Genomic DNA, 18,192 nt, shown 5'->3' with positions numbered 1-18,192 from the left:
AAAATAAAAAAGTAAAAGTGAAGAAAACTTTTAAATGCAAAGAAAATAAATAAATTAAATTAAATCTTTTAAATGCAAATATAATGGTAACAAAATTAACAAAAAAAACTACACATTGGCCTACAAAATCAAAACTTTTACTTTTTCAATAAGTAAAAAGAAGATAGTAATTGAGTAAACAAAACCCCACAACTCTTGTCAATGTTAGAAAAAAAAATATTTTCTTGCTTGTAGGTCAAGATAGTGTAGAAATAAAGGCATGTAGTAAGAATTGATTTCTACTATGGTAAATATAATAATTCATGTGGTCCTCTGTGAAATTGATTTTTATAACACAATAATATAGTAAGTGTAATTTCAGAAGTGAAGTTTGCGAAGATTTGAGAAATACAAGAGAAGAAAGATATGATGAAAATAACTAAGAAAAAAAAAGTAACAACATCAGAAATAGGTAGTCGGGTATAGAATATTAGATATGGGTTTAGCTACGTAAGTTTAATAATCTTGGCTCAAATCTTGTAAATGTGGTAAAAATAGTGTCATCTGATTACTTTTCGGTCATGTCTAGCAAAATAGCCAATATCTCTAGACTCTAGGTGAAATTTCATGATAATATCTTAAAATGTATTTGTGAAATTTGAAACTTAAAAGTGTCTATTTGCAAACTTTCCTATGTATAGAAAAATTAACAGAATTGAATTACTAACACTTAAGGTCAATATCATGATAAATTTCATAACTTATAAAAGTTAAATCTTGAAACCGTCTTATATTCAAATTGTTCAAGAATGGAACTATTGGAAACTAATATATATATATATATTAAAAAAATTTAGTGGAATTAACTTTTATAAAAGGTTTCAAATTATAACTATACTCATTATATTTTGTTGATATAACTTACTATGTTAGGACAATTGTAAATTTAAAGTTTTACAAGTAAAGATAATTTAGTGTGAAACAAGTCAAACATAGATGATGGTAGTTACATCTAATAACTAAAACAAGTGGAAAAATATCATTAATCATATATNACTTACTATATTAGGACAATTGTAAGTTTAAAGTTTTACAAGTAAAGATAATTTAGTGTGAAACAAGTCAAACATAGATGATGGTAGTTACATCTAATAACTAAAACAAGTGGAAAAATATCATTAATCATATATTTGATTAGTTTTATTAGTTTCAATGTCACCATCCATATACTCAACTTCTAATCTGGTCATTGACATGAGTTGTGGTGGAATAACTGAGATCCCTCCAGTATTAATCAGAGATTTTTGAGTTTGAGATCCTAAAATGGAACAATCTTGTTGGAAGCGTCGTCTCAAGAAATGAACCTCGCAAATAAGTGAGTCCAAATTTTATCGACTTGAATGTGAATACTGAATATTGAATGAAATACAAAAGAAACTTCTAATCTAGCCAAAAGAGCAACAAGAAATTAGTTCTAAAGCAATTTTCTCAGTTATGTTTTACTTTTTGTCAAACTTCTGAAATTCCACATTAGTTAGTTAGTTACTGTAGGTGTTGACTTGTGAAAAAAGTATTTCAATTGTGCTAAAATTGTGAAAGATTGAGATTTATTAATTAAAAAAATGAATATAAAACGTAGCTTCGATTTTTGTAGCTCAAAATACATCTTTTACTTTTTTTTTAACCTCACAAGAAATAAAATAACTATTTTTCAGTTTCAAGTAAATAATTTATTCTTTATAAGTGCATATATATTCATTTTCGATCTGTTTAAGCGTTGGTTGATTGAGTTATTCGATAACATTATTGGTGAAAACTAACAAACAACTAGTGACTTAATTGATACATACATGCGTAAGGTCAAACATAGAAAATCATTACACTATAAATGAATATAACTTAAATTCTAATAAAATCTAAAATTTCCAAAAAAAAATATTAATTGTTATTGAAGCTAAATGAAATAAAACAAGAAAAAGAAAAAAAAAGTTTATAACTACAGGACAGAAGCAGTTGTATGAGCCGTTAGCAGTTAGATCATAGATGCTGTTTGTAAGGTAAAAATGATGAAAAATTCGACCATACAATGACCTAATTTAATTTAATTTTTGCTTTTTTACTTTGTTCGATATTCGTATTATAATCTGATTAATTAATTCAAACTCATAAAGGTAGAACATTCTCTTTCAAAGACGGACTTCATATACAATGCTCGAATACGAGAGTCTAGACTTTTGACTCAAAAAGAAAATACTATTTACTACTCAACCATAATCGTTATTGATGATTTTATTAGTTTATAAAATAATGTCTTTATTTCATTATGTTGTTTTTATATGTATAATGAATGTAACTTTTTGTGCATGGAGCCAACCACCCACCCACCCTATCCTAGGGGGCTGGGGGTAAAAAAACTTGGGATTGGGAAAATGTAGTGTATAGAGGCGTGAAAAAAATGTTATGATGGAGGTCACTTGGTGGTTGCATGGAGAGAATAATATTGTCCCATTTTCCCCTTCTAAAAGTACAATATTTTAGCCAAATTAAAGCTCAAAATTTTGTAATAATTCCCAATTTTGACTTTTGCCATAAGTTTAAGGGATTTTTTTTTTTTTGTTTTAATGTGTTGATTATATATATATATAGAGAGAGAGAGAGAGTTAGAGTTTTATTTAAATATTATTATTGTGGGAAATTTGGGGATTTAGTTTTGAAATATTGACAATTATTACTATAGTTCTTTGTAAAATATAGGTTGAAAAATATTGGGGAGAAGTGATTAGATAAGATATCACACAATTATTATATTATCGAGGACATAATTTTAGATAGGAAGGAGTGAAGGTCGCATATTAGGGTAGAAAGTTAGTAGAGTTGGAGTGTTGTCTTGCCTTGCAGAGGTTTAGGTTTGTTAGTGTCTTTCATAGTACTAGTCATACCATGTAGTTTTTGTCATATGTTGTTGTTGTTATTGTTTCCTTCTTATAGATTTTACAATACTTTTCTTATTAACGACTATGTTTTCTTCTTTTTTACTTAGATTTGATGCACTTGAGCCGAGGGTCTTTCGAAAATAGTCTCTCTATCTGCACAAAATAGTGGTAAAATCTGTATACGCTATATCTTCTCCGGACCCGCTTGTGAATCTTCACAAATTTTCTTTTTGCCGGTTAGAACTAAAAACAATCTAATTAAAATTTTCCTTTTGTATGTTTATTGTCTCTCTTTTTATATGTTATCCTAATGATTAAAAGTGCCAATTTAAGAATTTTGAAAATCATGTTATATTCGAAAAGCAAAAAATAAATAAAAGGGTGAAGGGTGTGGGGAGCAAAGTGTTAAACGTAAATGTTAATTATGTTAAATTAGGTGATGATTATGCTTTTGATAACTTGTAAGTAATTAATAACAACCAAATATGGCATCATATCAGAAAAAAATTAATTCTTTTTTTTGAATGAAAATGATGTAATTGTTAGTCATTTTCGTTCTCGTAAATTTTGTTAAACCTTTTCGTGTGATAATTAAACAATGTAATGCATTTTTACGGGGCGAAAACAACTTTGGATATATAGGTAGACGAATAATGCAATGACATGAGACAAATGCATTGAATTATATCTTCGCGACGGAGACTACTAATTCATAAATCGTGTAGATTTGGTATGAGATCGATGATCTCGATGAGATTGATATTCCAATCTAATTGGTTTAACAAAGTTAACATTTTTGCTTTGTATACTAGAGAGATCTAATTGAATAGGTGTTATATATACGCGAATCTAAATTTAGTTGAACTCTAATATGAATATCGGATATCTGATTAAAAACAAAACAAACAAAAACAACTCACGTAACAAGCAAACCCAAAATTAAAGTCAAACACACATAGATAAATTCAACATGCAGCTGGTTTCAATTACTCTAAACAATCATTTTAATCATTCCAAACAATCAATCATAGGCAGCAATTCATGCATACACCTCATATTCCTTTTGACAATGTTAGAGTTTCAGGTTAACTTATATACGTCTTGATCAGTTGAATATATATTATTTTCATCGAAATATTGCTACTATTGAATTTCGAATATTATTTACAAGATTATCACTTGAACTTTTTAAATATCTATTCTTTTTATTATTATTATACTTGTATAAACAACAATAAGATCACGCTTCAATCTCAAACAAATTATGCTTAACTACATGATTCCTTACTTAATCGTACAATATCATTTCATTTAAACTCATTTTAGTTTTACGTTAGCTATCAGTCTACCATAAGTCTACAATCTCGTACACGATTTCCACACCTTAATGCTACAATACTAAAAAAAAAATGAAAATTTACTGAAAACATGGTAGCAAAAATTCATGAAGATTCAGACAGAGATGAATTATAAGTTTATCTTAATTTATACGTCAAATTTATATATTTATTTTATATTAATAAAAAAATGAGTTTGTTTGACAAAAAAACATAAATCATCACCCAACAAAAAATTTCTTCAATGAACTCCGCCGAGACTTCCGCGGATAGCCCATAATTTTTTATTATTATCTTTTTTTGTACTCAAACTCTCTTTAATTCTCTTTCTAGTCCTTTTTTTAAAATTTATTTATATATATAGTAAGACATATAAATTCCTTTTGTTTAGACTTTGGAATATAAAAAATAATTGTGTAACGCCGTAGAATAAGGTAATCCCCGTGAATATAATATTGTTTTCCCTTTCGTTGGAATGTTGGTAATATGAGTTTCATCGAGGGTTCAGTGAAATCCACTAAGTGAGGTATGGGAAGGGTAGAGTATACGTATATTTTATCCCTATCTCGAGGATATCCTTGGCTCAAGTGCATTGACCCCAAATAAGAATAAGAAGAAAACATAACAGTTAATAAGAAAAGTAGTGTAAAGTCTACAAGAAAGAAAGACACAATAATAACAACAATTATGTGTGATAATCGAAACACAATATATAACATAAGACAAAAACTACAAGAGTACGACTTGAACTACGGAAGACACTAATAAGTCTAAACCTATGCACGACAAGACAATACTTCACCCTTACTAACATTCTATCTTAATATGCGACCTCCACTCAATTCCTATCTAGAATCATGTCCTCGATAATATAAAGCTGCATCATTTCCTGTCTAATCACTTCTCCCAATTACATCTCAGCCTATCTCTACACCTCCGGGTACGTACCCCCTACAATAAGCCTCTCACACCTCCTCACTGGGGCGTCAACGCACCTCCATTGCACATGTTCAAACCATCTCAATCTCGCTTCCCTCATCTTGTCTGCCACAGAGGCCACTCCTACCTTCTCTCGGAACACCTCATCCCTAATCTTGTTGCTCTTAATATGTCAAGACATCCACATCTTCGCAACAACATCTTCTGAACATATAAGTTCTTGACTAATCAGCACTCCACCCCATACAACAAGACTATACGTAAAGTTCAAAAAAGGATTAAACCGTATAAATTTATTATACATACATATTCTTAACCTACATTTTTGTAACTTAAATTCATGACCTCCTCATCATACGTTTAACAACTTTATTTCAGAAGTAACTTACACCTAAATGGATCAAATGAAATAAATTTTAAAAACCATATCACAATCAATTTTATTTTATTTTTAGATACAATCATAAAAAGGGTCATTTCTTAAAAGAGGTCATGGAAAAGAAAAATACATAACTTTAACTTAAGCAGTTACTGGCGGTTACTAAAGTGGTTACAGGTTAGGTTAAAATGACAATTTAACCTTAGGACAAAAAAACCAAACCACTAACCATAGTTAGTAAAGGTGATTTTAGTTGATAAACGGCCGTTAAATTTAACGTTTTCTGTTAACAGGCTCTATATAAACTACCTTCAGAGGCCGTTACGTTGGGCTCAGTGCAACCTTCTTCTTCTCTGACTCTCTCTTTCTTCTTCCTCTGACTCTCTGTTCCTTTTTCTGATTTTCTGAAAGAGGAAAAATGGCAATGGCTTCGTTAATGGGTTCGAAGAAATGGCTTTCGTTTAGCTTCAGTTTTCTGCTGCTTTTGTTGCTTCTCGTCGGAGTTTACGCCGCCGGTGTGCAGAGCAACGACGGTTCCGACACTAGGTTTGTTCGAATTTCTCTGAAAAAAGCATAGATATTCGCTTTTTGTACAGTGTTTGAAGCTTTGTTGGAGTTTTAACAGTGAATTTTAGCTTCTCTGCTGTAAATTTCATCTGCATTTTCGGAAAATTTAAACAAAAGTTGGGTTTCATGGCTTGCTAGGAGTGTTAGTTGTGAAATTCTTGTTAAAGTAGAGTGTGTTTTTGGCTTCTCTGCTACAAAATTCATCTGCATTTTCGAAAAAGTTCAACAAAATTTGTGTTTCATGACTTCTCACTCTTTTTTAGTGTTTTGCTTCAAAGTTTTTCGAATTCCAGCTCGTTTGGACTCTCTCTCCATTGAAATTTTGGGATATTTTGCAGATTTCTAGAGAATTCTGCGAAAATTACTGTTTCGAACATTTTCTTCGTTTAGACTCTTCTCGAAACTCAGTTTTTGCAGAATTCTTTGAAATTTCTACGAGTTTTACTTTTTGAGCTGTTTTTAACCTCTACATTACACACAAAACACTACAGTTTAAGCTTTTTCTGGCCGAAATTTTTCCACATTTTACCTAACGAAACGCTACATTTTGGTTTTGGTTTAACAGGACTCTGGAAAAAGAGCAGTTGCTGAGCTCTGAAAACTCAACAATGGCGGTGAGGTATGCAGAAACAATCTTAGCCGTTGGTTTTTGGCCCCAAAAGCATTAATTAAATATCCACTGTCGGATCTCACTGTTCCGATCCAAAGAACTTTGTATTAGAATCAATCTCAGCCGTTGAGATCCCTTATTCCATAAGATCTGAACCGTTTAATCTGTTAAAACATTCATTCCCCCACTCTCATTGGATTCCTTCTGCTCTTCTACCAGAAAATCTTCATTGGTTCCTTAACTCCCTTTCTATTCCCAAAACTACCCCTGTAAAACTCCTTAATTTACAGATTTACTAACTAAACAGTAGTAAGTTTAATGGGTATTTTAGTCATTTTGCTTCCTGCTTAACGATTCGCCTCATCTCACAGTTTTTCAGTTGCAGTTTTATGTATAAATATATACGTATAGAGAGAGAGAGTGTATGTATAGGTTTATACTGCATTGAGCAGTGTAAAGAAAAGAAAACACACAGTGAAAGTGTAATGTGTGTTGCTTTTTAACAGTGTACTTTTTTGCTGCGTGAAATAGTGGATAAATGTCGGTTGCTGCCTTTGTTTTAAGCTGAAATTACCAATATACCCCTTCTTCTTTTTTTGATTTTTTTGTTTTTATGTATTAGTCTGGAAGATGTTGAGGAGAAATTAAGCAAACATGCAGTGGATGATCCTGAAGAAGTTGTTGCCATGGTTGCAGAGTGAGTTACCTTTTCCTTCTCTCTTAAAAAAAAGTTTGTATTAACGTGTGAAAATTGATCCGGACGAAGAAAAAAAAAAAAGTTTGCATTAACTCACAATAGGTTTTGGTTGTTAGGAGTAGCTTATTTTTTGTGGTCCTTTTAAACGACTCCTCTATGGCAGACCTACTCAATCCACCCCTACCCCCCACCCTACCCCCACATGGTCCAAACATCTCTTGCATTCTCTAGCCCCACCCCCTGCCTTTTTTAGGGGTGGGGTGGGGTGAATCTATATTTGTGTGTATGTTCTGTTTATTGTGTTGGCTACTTTTAGTACTTGTTGGCTCTTGTTTGATTATTTAGACATTTTCAGCATTAAAAATGCAGAGACCCCTCTAGTAAGATCTCTACTGTCTCCTTGTCCTTTTTTTCTAATTCTAATTAAAAAATTGGCTATTGTTTCGCAGGTGTAGGATAACTTAATATGGGAAAGTCAGTTAAATATGATATCTTTTAACTCAACCAATAGGCTAATAGTTTCTTTTTTGTCCTTTAACGACAATGAAAAAGGTTTGGGTTGGGGGTGGGGGGGTATTGTTATTTGTGATCTGTGGAAAGTCATTAATTGACTGGTTACACATGGTGGAGTAGTGAGTTGTGACAGTTTTTATTAGTGCATGTGCATGCAAGAAAATATACCAAAATGACAGAGCAAACTGAATGGTGTAATGCCTACTAAATTACAATTGGATTATAGCACTTAGATTATACTGTTTTCTTTACATGATTCTTATCTTTTTTTTTCATGTGGCAGCAATGCATCACCATTCACCTATGTCTTTTGGCTTTTCTAAAATGTAGTGCCTACATAATTATTGTTTTTGCCTATTTTACCAAGAAAACAAACAACCCAAACCTGAAAAGACCAAAATAGTCCTTGTAGGATGACAAAATCCTTTAATGCATTTTCACTGGCTCCAAACTTATGGTCCCTACACTTGTAGACGCCTAATATTGCTAGTTATTCCCACCGACACTCTTCAAAGTAACCACAAAAACAGAATTTTGAATTTGACTATCCTATTTCCATTTCTAGGGATAAATGAATTCCCCTGTTCTTAGACACAATAATTTTACTTTAAAGAAAAGAAAGTGACATGTTCCTAAGATACTGTTCAATGAATTTACTGCCAATGTGTGAAAAAGAAAATGACAGTTCTTTTTATGTTTAACTAACTATGCTTTGGGGTGCTAAACAGGAGTATTAGGAACAGCACTGAGAGGCGAAAACTAGGATATTTCTCATGTGGGACAGGAAATCCTATTGATGACTGCTGGAGATGTGATCCCAATTGGCAAAAGAACCGCAAGCGTCTTGCTGATTGTGGCATTGGATTTGGGCGCAATGCTATTGGTGGTCGTGATGGTCGTTACTATGTTGTCACTGATAATCGTGACGATGACCCTGTTAACCCCAGGCCTGGAACTATTCGTCATGCTGTTATCCAGGAGGAACCCCTATGGATTGTCTTCAGTCGCGACATGGTCATACAGTTGAAACAGGAGCTCATTATGAACAGTTTCAAGACAATTGACGCACGTGGCTACAATGTTCACATTGCCAATGGTGCTTGTCTTACAATCCAGTTTGTTACCAATATTATTATCCATGGCCTACACATCCATGACTGCAAACCAACTGGAAATGCCATGGTGAGGAGTTCAACGACCCATTTCGGCTGGAGGACAATGGCTGATGGTGATGCCATTTCTATCTTTGGCTCAAGCCACGTATGGGTTGATCATAACTCACTCTCTCACTGTGCTGATGGTCTTGTTGATGCTGTAATGGGCTCAACTGCCATTACTATTTCTAACAATCATTTCGCCCATCATAATGAGGTGCTTTTAATGTTTGAAACTAATTTTTAGATTTTTATCTCTGATTTCCAGAGCTGTGGAGCTAACTTCAGGGGCTCTTTTTGTTAATGCAAACAGGTCATGCTATTGGGCCACAGTGACTCCTACACTAAAGACAAGCAGATGCAAGTGACAATTGCATACAACCACTTTGGAGAGGGTCTCATTCAAAGAATGCCTAGGTAATTTCTGCTCTTGGACTTAAAAATCCGAACAAGTTGGAATTGGTTATATAACTATCATTACTTGTCAAACAAAAGATCAGATGTAAGTGTATTGATGTTGAGGGTTTATTAAAAAAAATGCAGGTGCAGACATGGCTACTTCCATGTAGTGAACAATGACTACACTCACTGGGAGATGTATGCTATCGGTGGAAGTGCTAACCCCACCATCAACAGCCAAGGAAACAGATACCTTGCCCCAACTAATCGTTTTGCGAAGGAGGTAATTTAAAAGCCAAAAACTGTAGATGATTGCTACTTCATAATGTAGTGAATTAACAGAAATCAATTGAAACACAGGTAACGAAAAGGGTTGACACAGCAGCAGGTCAATGGAAGGGCTGGAACTGGAGGTCATCAGGAGACTTAATGCTTAATGGTGCCTATTTCACTCCATCAGGTGCTGGAGCTTCAGCAAGCTACGCAAGAGCTTCAAGCTTAGGTGCCAAGTCCTCTTCGATGGTCGGTGCTATTACTTCAAGTGCTGGTCCCCTTGCCTGCCGTAGAAGCCGCACTTGCTAGTACAGCCAACTTCACTCTACTCTATCATTTATACAGATTTACCAAAAGAAAGTGTCCCTTTTTTCCCTTTTTCCTTATTCCACTGTTAGATTTCCATTCTTACTACTAAAAAGCACTACTCTATAGTCCTCCCAAATCAAAGTTATATCCCATTGTTTGTCAATCAGTCCATTCCTCTTGGCAAGTGTACATTTTTTACACTGTCAATTCTTCAGTTCCTATCTCAAAGCGTTGTGCAACCTCGGCCTGATTTCAATTCAAGAAAAGCCAATGTCTGTTCTTGAAGCAGGTGCAGAAGTGTTGTCCATGCCCATTTTCTTGTTATTTTTTTTTCGATCTCAAGAGTGCTCATCTTCCTCATCCATTGGTTTCTTCTAACCACCACCCCCATTCTATCTTTGTGATGCTGTCTTGAATCTTTTTAGTCTGCTATATTGTGCTTTGGCTATTGTGTTTTTTTGCCTTTTTTATTACTATAGGAGTGAATGATTTTGTAATTTTTTTCTTAGCTTTTTTGAGTCATACAAGCTATATATAGTGTGAATTGTCAAGAAAAATGTTATTGGAAGGGATAGAAAAGAAGAACCTTTCTGTTTGAAATGATGCAAATTACTTACTACCTTTATATATTACCTTTTACTTTCTTGCTTTGTCATTGTCAATGCAAACATTATTATCATCTTGGTTTTGCCTTCTATTTTTTGTGTTAATTATCATATACTATAATTTGATATCAATTACACTTGTTCAAGTTTTGCTTTTCAATTTCATCCTCCTGGTAGTTGCCATAATGGTGGTAGCATGTGCTTAAAGATTGCTAAAGAGTGTAAAACTAACTTTAGTAATGACTAATGAGTATGTCTTTTGAAGTAATGAAATACTGTTAAACACTCCACTTAAGCATAATCTAATATTTAATGATGAAAAATATTCTGTCACATGGGGTTACTTTTCTTAATTCTCTATAATTTTGGCAAATCACCAGATAGTTGGAGAGATGATGATGTGTCATTTTGGATAAAATTAAATATAGTATCTCTCAAGAAAGTGGTTGACAACGGTAGCATATTGTTATATCGAATAACTATAAATTAGGATCGCCTATATGAATATTTACTCTTATTATGTATGTGTTGCTCTGTTCAAGCTCATCTCAGTCCAATATAATTCGATAAAATTAGAAAAAAGGAAAACAACTTTCAATCGTTGTGTGAAAGGAACATAAGTGAATATAGATGGTGCACCTAACATATTGCTCCATTGACTTGATAGGACTCAAGAGTCTCAATTTCACATTATGGGGGGAAGAAAGGAATTAAGATATGCATGTGAAGATGGGCCCCATAGGGCATGTGACCTACTCTTTAATTTTTCCCCAATTGAAAACATAGCTTTTGTAGTGTTTGAAAGAGGGGTGGGTGTCTTTCAATATTATTCTTAATGAGATGACCAACTTACCACATGTATACCCATGTTACATGTTATATAGGTAGATTGAAAAAACATAAAAAGTTATAAAGCCCTAATTTGGAGTTGTCACATTCAATACAATTACACAACCCCAATTTTAATCCATGTTTGTTCATGTTTAATATGATTATTGAGTCCCAAACACTTTTTATGTATATTTCTCCCTTTATAAACTTATGAGGATTCATCATGAATTGACAAGTTTAATGTTGGATGTCCTCTTCTTTAACTGAACTTGACCAACAATGTGAGCAAGCTCACACACGCGTATAATGTATACACAAAATTAGTAAAATATAATGTAGTAGGTTTTAAAGGAAATTCTCCATGCACTTTCCTAATCACATGCTTAATTGTTTCATGAATTGATATGAAACTTACCTCTTTATACTAAATTGCTAAGTAGGATCAAGAATATGTGGTACAATTGATTGATTTGAGTTCAAGTGGTATAATTAGTATCCATCCTTTTTATGATAAAAGGCAATATTTATTGATATTAGAAAATAGACAAGATCAAATTTGGTTAACCACAATGATTATGCTGGTGAGTCTATTCTAGCCTGAGAGCAAAATGATAAGTAATTATCATAATTGATACACAACTAATCATTTTCATCTTGTAACCTTGGATGCCTTTCAACTTTTGTACAATATGGTACCAATTGTTTTAATTATAGTTTCTTAAACAACACTACTCTTTCTATGCTATGATAAGAAGGTCATCTAGACAAAAAAAAATGATTTGTTGTCTAGAGAACATGATCTAGGATGATTTCCGACCTCGTAAGCTAGCTTTTAAGTTGAGTTAGATGTCAGATACAATTTCCTAAGATCGTATCAAGTCAGATCCATTCATGGTTTACTCAATGTTCACTCCAGATGTCCAGTCTTGAACGTTGCAAGGGAGAATATTAGAGTATCAACATGTTGGTTATCAACCTCATATGGTCGTGGGCGATTGTCATTTCATGCTAGCTTTTGGGATTGAGTTATATCAAATATTCATGTTCCTGAGCCTAACCCCATACCAAATGAAACTTAAAATAAAAAGAGAAGTTGTGCTAGATCGTAAAATATATTAGCAATAATCAAAAGTTCTAAAATTTCACGTATCTCATCCTTCACGATATTTTATCTAGGAGAATAAAAGAAGCTTACATTGTCATCAATCATAGCTCTTGAGCAAGAACACGAAGATTATGTCACTACCGAGGCATACATCCTAGTTTTGGGTAGTGGAGTCGGTCTGGAAAGTGTATCGAGCCTCAGCAAAGTGTAACTTCACTAGTTCAAGAGCTTTACCCCGGTGAGAAATCTTGTTCTTTTCTTCCTTGGGCATCTCAGCGTAACTGCAATATAGTTCTATAAGTTAGTAGTCTCTTCATATCAGATGTTCTTACGTTCCATAGGAAAACATTCAAGGGGGAAGGATTTACGTCTGGTCATAGCCATGAGGTTGAAATATTGGATCCCATCCGAAATCATTGGGTCCCCTAGCTGGTACTATCCTTCCCTGAAGAGCCATGTTCGCAATGTTAGTTCTATTGTTCACATAGTTCAACAAAGAAACGTTAAGCAAAAAATCTATCAAGTTTCATGAGTTCCTCATTTTAGGATAGGATCCAAAATAGTCTTATAAGGATGTTAATGCAGGGAATTTTCGGATTATACTCCAAAGAATGTAAATAGCGATAACATAGCAAGAAATTCACCTGAAGCTCAAAAATTGAGAGCTTATAGACATGCCTATCTCCTAGGACTATTTTTCATCAAAAAATCAAGAAGAGAAGGTAAAACCACTTTCACGGAGAATATCGTATATCTCTGGAGTTCTCTTAGTTGAGTGAAAACTGATGTGTTGATTTTATGGTGGCGCTATCAGAAAAAGAAGCACCATTTTGTAAGAAATATAGGAACTACTTCCCATTTCTCTTCATAATAAAGAAATAACCGGAACTTTGGTACTTAATATAAAACGAAATAACCACCAAGGACCATTCTAGTTTGAAACATAGCCCTGATCAACAGAAATAATAATGGAAAAATTGTACACAGTCTAAAGGAAGTATTCATGGATTACAGAAGCAAATACTTACCAGCGTTTTTCCTACAAAAGTCATTGGCTCTGTATTTGGCCCAAGAGCAAGCGAAAAGATACACATGGCATATGCTGTTTTATCCTCATAAGCCATCAATAAGTTGTTGAGACCTAGAAAATGTCCGGAAAAAATTTAAAAGCAGAACAGAAAAATAGAACGATTTAACAGAAAAGGAGAACACCAAAAAATAAGTTCAACGCAATTGTATATGAGGAAAAACAAGCTAAGCAATTACCTTCATGACCGATCTTCTGCAAAAACCACTTGCTGCAGAACGTAATGTGGCAAGCAATCCCAGACATAAAGCAACAATTACAAAGCATATTATGTCAATGGCAAAAGAGAATAGTTAACAAGAATTGGAAAATAACAACATAAACAAAATTACAAAAATTTGGCATGTCCATCAAAAGGGAGTTAGGCAGAGCATTTTATTAAAATTTAGATTGAATATGATCCAAGAAGGTAAGTCAAATCTTTGGAAAGAATTCCAACCTCTTATAAATTCACCTCAATTCGTTAATGTCCAACATTCTTTCCATTTTAAGCGACTGACCTAAAGTATTAATGTAAGGTTTTAACTTTTATTAAGTAGTAAAATAAGGATTAAAAGAATTGGAGATAAAAGAGAAATTCTTTAGAGTAGAAGTCTCTCATGGCATGTTTACATTATCAGGATAGTATAAAAAGTGCAGGAAAAAAGTTATCCGTCTAGGTAAATGATATGAGCAGGGTACATTCTCAAAGGTAAGTTCCACAATTTCGCGTGCCAGACACTGTCCATAACCAATTTCAATGTGAAAGGTTACCTAAACTCCAAATATTATTTAGTACAGGAAAGAAACAATCTGGGGAAGTCCTGTTAAAACAAGATTCTGCCCATTAAACAGCGACTAGAAATTATAACAAATTTATTGTCCTCCTCACAGTTATGCAGTTTAAGTTCATCCAACAAGCACTCCTTGTTGGACAAAAATTTATCTAAGAAAATAGTTTCTACCTGTTTGGATTGGCTTTTGGCTTATGACTTGTAGGATTTCTAACTTATGGCATAGGCTTATTTTTGTTGTTTTGGCTTTAAAATAAGTGCTTATAAGCATTTTTTAACTTTACCCAAACACTTCAAAACTGCTTGAAAGTTATTTTGGCTGTAAAACACCTCAAATAAGTCAATCCAAAACGGCACTAAGTAAACACTGAAATTGGACTATTGGTCATTTGGTTGAAGCAAGTTGAAGTATTGAACAAGAGTTAACAATTGTAATGACTCACACACATCAATGTAAGTCAGTTTTCCCTATTTGGTGTAAAAAAATCCATCGCAAAACATTATCAACAATTTAACACAACCAAACAGTAGAAAATGGTTTCATCAAGCAAAACATCATCAACAATTTAACACGATCAAACAGTATAAAATGGTTTCATCAAGGGAAACATTTGTTGTTAAAAAGTATCTTAAAGCATACCAAACACAACTTATAATTCTGAGAACACTAAACTTTATAAACCACATTCCTCAAGTAAGGAAGTAACTTGTAAGTACTAACAGAAGTCTAACTGACTGAAACAACTTGTCACTATAAACAAACCAAATATTTCACACACATTGAAGTTTATTAGTTCAATTCATCTGTGAACAGAGACAAATTGAGAGCTATAGGCCTCATATTGAGGAAACGGCACAATGGTTTATAACAAGAATATAAAAAGAATATAACTCTAAATATCATAACGGATATTATACAAAAGTATAAAAAGAAGAAAAAACACTTAACTCAAGAGCAGAATGATAGAAGAGAGGATGAACTTACATGTAAGGCCCTGCAACAACAAAAAAACTCAGCACCTTAGTTCATTGTCACAACTCAAATAAAAGCACATATACTAATATTGAAGCATGTACATAAGTTTGTTGAGTACCTGGGAGACCCTTAAGGGCGTTGAAACAAAGACAAGTATCCTCAACTAGCACTGGTCCATTCACCTGAGAATTTTTCCAACTCGGTCAATTTCCCAACGATCACAAACAGTGAATTTAAAATCTATCTCTCATAGATGGGGCGAAAAAAACTACAAGAGGACAATTATAAAATAAACAAGTGTCATATCTCAATGAGTGGTCATTCGTGTATTTAACACCATACTATTAAATACTCCCTCCATTTCAAAAAGAATGTCCTAGTTACCCTTTGGGGTGGCCCAATGGTTTGGGCTTGGGACTTCCATGTTGGAGGTCTCAAGTTCGAAATCCCTTGCCAGCGAAAGCAAGGGGTTTGCCTTCTAGGTCGAGCTCGTCGCACCGGGATTGCCTAGTTTGGGTTACCTCTCCTATGTGGTTTGCGAGCTATTGCATAGGAGCGGGGGTTTTACCCTGTGCGCACCCAAAGGGTAGCGGCTGCGGGTTTCCCTTGTCATCAAAAAAAAAAAAAAAAGAATGTCCTAGTTTGACTTGGAACGGAGTTTAAGAAAAGAAAGAAGACTTTTAAATCTTGTGGTTCTAAATTAAAGTTATGTCAAATGTACCAAAATGCCCTTTAATCTTGTGGCCTTAAACATGTCAGGTGGAAAGTTGAAGTCAAAGTGTTGCCAAAAAAGGAAAGGGGTCATTCTTTTTGAAACAAACTAAAAAGGAAATGAAGTCATTCTTTTTGAAACGGAGGGAGTATCAAGATATTAGCATTATATCACTTGTCTCGTATTAAAATATCAAGACATTGCAAATGCTCAGGTGAAAATGAATACAAGATACCATAAGGGTTCAATATCACAATAAAACCTTAGTCTAAAGTTGAAGCAGGAACAATATGACGACAAAATCCTTCAGAAATTAACCTAAAGAAACCAGAATTTATTGATTAACCTTAGAGTGGTAGGCAAAACTACCACGTGGCTTTGCTGGTTGGAGGTCGCACGTACCTGGTGGAATATTCAAGGTGCTCCACTTTTATCCCCAAAAAAACCTTAGGAGTGGACTACTTATAGTGCTTGGTTGAAAGGTTCATTCGAATGGATACTCTAACGGATTAACATTATACACAAGATAAGAACTTGAAGTACTATACCAAAGTTGGTAGACTGTAGACACGGATTCAACTAAAATCTAATAAAAGGGGAATTGGCACCTACATGAAATATCTGCTTTTGCTATTGCATACAAACAGACAATACACACTCATAAGTTGGGAATAAGTGCTTATAACTTATGACTTATAAGTTAGGAATAAGTGCTTAAAAGCACCTAAAAGAAGCAAATCCAAACATCCTCTATAGTACTTAGTTGAAAGGATCATTGAAATGGATGCTCTAGAGGATTAATCACTATAACTTTGGCAGACATGAATTCAACTAAAATCTAACAAGGGGAGAATTAGCACCTACATGAACTACCTGCTTTCGGCTTTCGCTATTGCATACAAATTAGCAATACACACATATATAATATGCAATAAAGCCAGGGTACAGTACCTCTTTAGCAGCAATTCTTGCTTTTTCTTTGGAAATATCTTCAGGTTCACCTTGAAGTTCTGGCACTAAGATCAAATTTTGACATAAAGGGGTTCAATTTTTTAGCAGAAATCATTGAAATTAAGCTCAAGTTACATATATGAAATCAAAAACACTGTGAACTTACAGTCAAGCTTAAGGGACTGAAAGGGAATAGACTGGCCAAGAATTGCCCTAACTTCCTCCAACTTTTTAGCATTTCCGGTAACAAACGTCACTGACCGCGGCAACACCACCCCAGAACCCACCGTCCTCGCCGCCGCCGCCATTATCCCTTTCTCGCCGGAAAAAAATTGCTCAGTCGAAGGAGGGAGATTTATGGTCTATGAGTTTTTGTGCTAGCAACTTCAATTAAAAATAAGTATTAGTATAAACCTTTTTCTTAATTAATATTTATTTATAGTATAATTAAATAATAATTTGATGGAGAAATATCATATCAACAATTTAGAAAATATAATAAATTTGAATTATTGAAAGTTGTAAAAGTTAGAGAAAGAAAATATAATCATACAAAATTGAATCGACAAAGAAATAAATATTTGAAAGATATTATCACAAAACAAATATTGTAATTTCTGGACATATTTGATTAACGATAAATTTGTTGATCCTCAAACTTAAATTTCTAGTTGATATTTTTTTTGAATAAAAAAGTCTATCGTTTTAAATTGTTTCCTACTTATCTTAGTAGTATTGAGTTTGTAACTTTTAACGAACTTATTTTTAATCTTATGTATATTTTAAAGATAATTTAAAAAATCAGATTTTTTATTCAAGTTATAAGTGGATTATAAAAGGATATTTTTACTTAACAAATGTGTGTTTAGTCCGTTTGTGAACATCATATTAAAACTATATAATTTGAAATTATCCAAGTGTCAATAATAGTTGATTTAATTAGAATATCATTTTATGTGCATCTTTAACCAAAAAAAAAAATAACAATAAGTGGTGGTTTAATTGAAGCAACTAGGGGTGTCAAAAATGAATTCAAACATAGATAACCCGCCCAATTCGCCCA

At 33.4% G+C, this 18,192-nt stretch overlaps 2 protein-coding genes across 2 annotated transcripts; one reads left to right on the top strand and one right to left on the bottom strand.

Moving 5' to 3' along the window:
* Positions 1–5,900: 5,900 nt before the first annotated feature.
* Positions 5,901–10,698, top strand: LOC125870905 (probable pectate lyase 8). The gene is made up of 7 exons (XM_049551453.1): positions 5,901–6,113; positions 6,700–6,753; positions 7,367–7,441; positions 8,683–9,325; positions 9,422–9,525; positions 9,652–9,790; positions 9,868–10,698. Exons 1-7 carry the CDS (start codon positions 5,986–5,988, stop codon positions 10,087–10,089), a joined length of 1,365 nt encoding a protein of 454 aa, XP_049407410.1. The 5' UTR covers positions 5,901–5,985; the 3' UTR covers positions 10,090–10,698.
* Positions 10,699–12,624: 1,926 nt separating this feature from the next.
* Positions 12,625–17,503, bottom strand: LOC125870910 (inosine triphosphate pyrophosphatase). Its single transcript, XM_049551456.1, has 8 exons — positions 17,296–17,503; positions 17,130–17,194; positions 15,585–15,648; positions 15,476–15,485; positions 13,897–13,928; positions 13,659–13,771; positions 12,999–13,075; positions 12,625–12,911 (listed from the first exon to the last, which is right to left on the bottom strand). Exons 1-8 carry the CDS (start codon positions 17,435–17,437, stop codon positions 12,785–12,787), a joined length of 630 nt encoding a protein of 209 aa, XP_049407413.1. The 5' UTR covers positions 17,438–17,503; the 3' UTR covers positions 12,625–12,784.
* Positions 17,504–18,192: the final 689 nt, after the last annotated feature.

The sequence above is a fragment of the Solanum stenotomum genome, chromosome 7 (genome assembly GCF_019186545.1).
Source record: "Solanum stenotomum isolate F172 chromosome 7, ASM1918654v1, whole genome shotgun sequence".
NCBI lineage: Eukaryota > Viridiplantae > Streptophyta > Magnoliopsida > Solanales > Solanaceae > Solanum > Solanum stenotomum.
This window is presented reverse-complemented; position numbering and strand designations above follow the sequence as displayed.

Excerpts from the sequence above, each read along its gene's own strand:
- LOC125870905 (XM_049551453.1), top strand. The coding sequence starts at position 5,986 with ATGGCAATGGCTTCGTTAATGGGTTCGAAGAAATGGCTTTCGTTTAGC. Across the intron at positions 6,114-6,699 it reads AACGACGGTTCCGACACTAG|GACTCTGGAAAAAGAGCAGT; the intron begins GTTTGTTCGAAT and ends TTGGTTTAACAG. Across the intron at positions 7,442-8,682 it reads GTTGTTGCCATGGTTGCAGA|GAGTATTAGGAACAGCACTG; the intron begins GTGAGTTACCTT and ends GGTGCTAAACAG.
- LOC125870910 (XM_049551456.1), bottom strand. The coding sequence starts at position 17,437 with ATGGCGGCGGCGGCGAGGACGGTGGGTTCTGGGGTGGTGTTGCCGCGG. Across the intron at positions 13,772-13,896 it reads GCAGAAGATCGGTCATGAAG|GTCTCAACAACTTATTGATG; the intron begins GTAATTGCTTAG and ends GACATTTTCTAG. Across the intron at positions 12,912-12,998 it reads CCTCATGGCTATGACCAGAC|TTACGCTGAGATGCCCAAGG; the intron begins GTAAATCCTTCC and ends ACTATATTGCAG.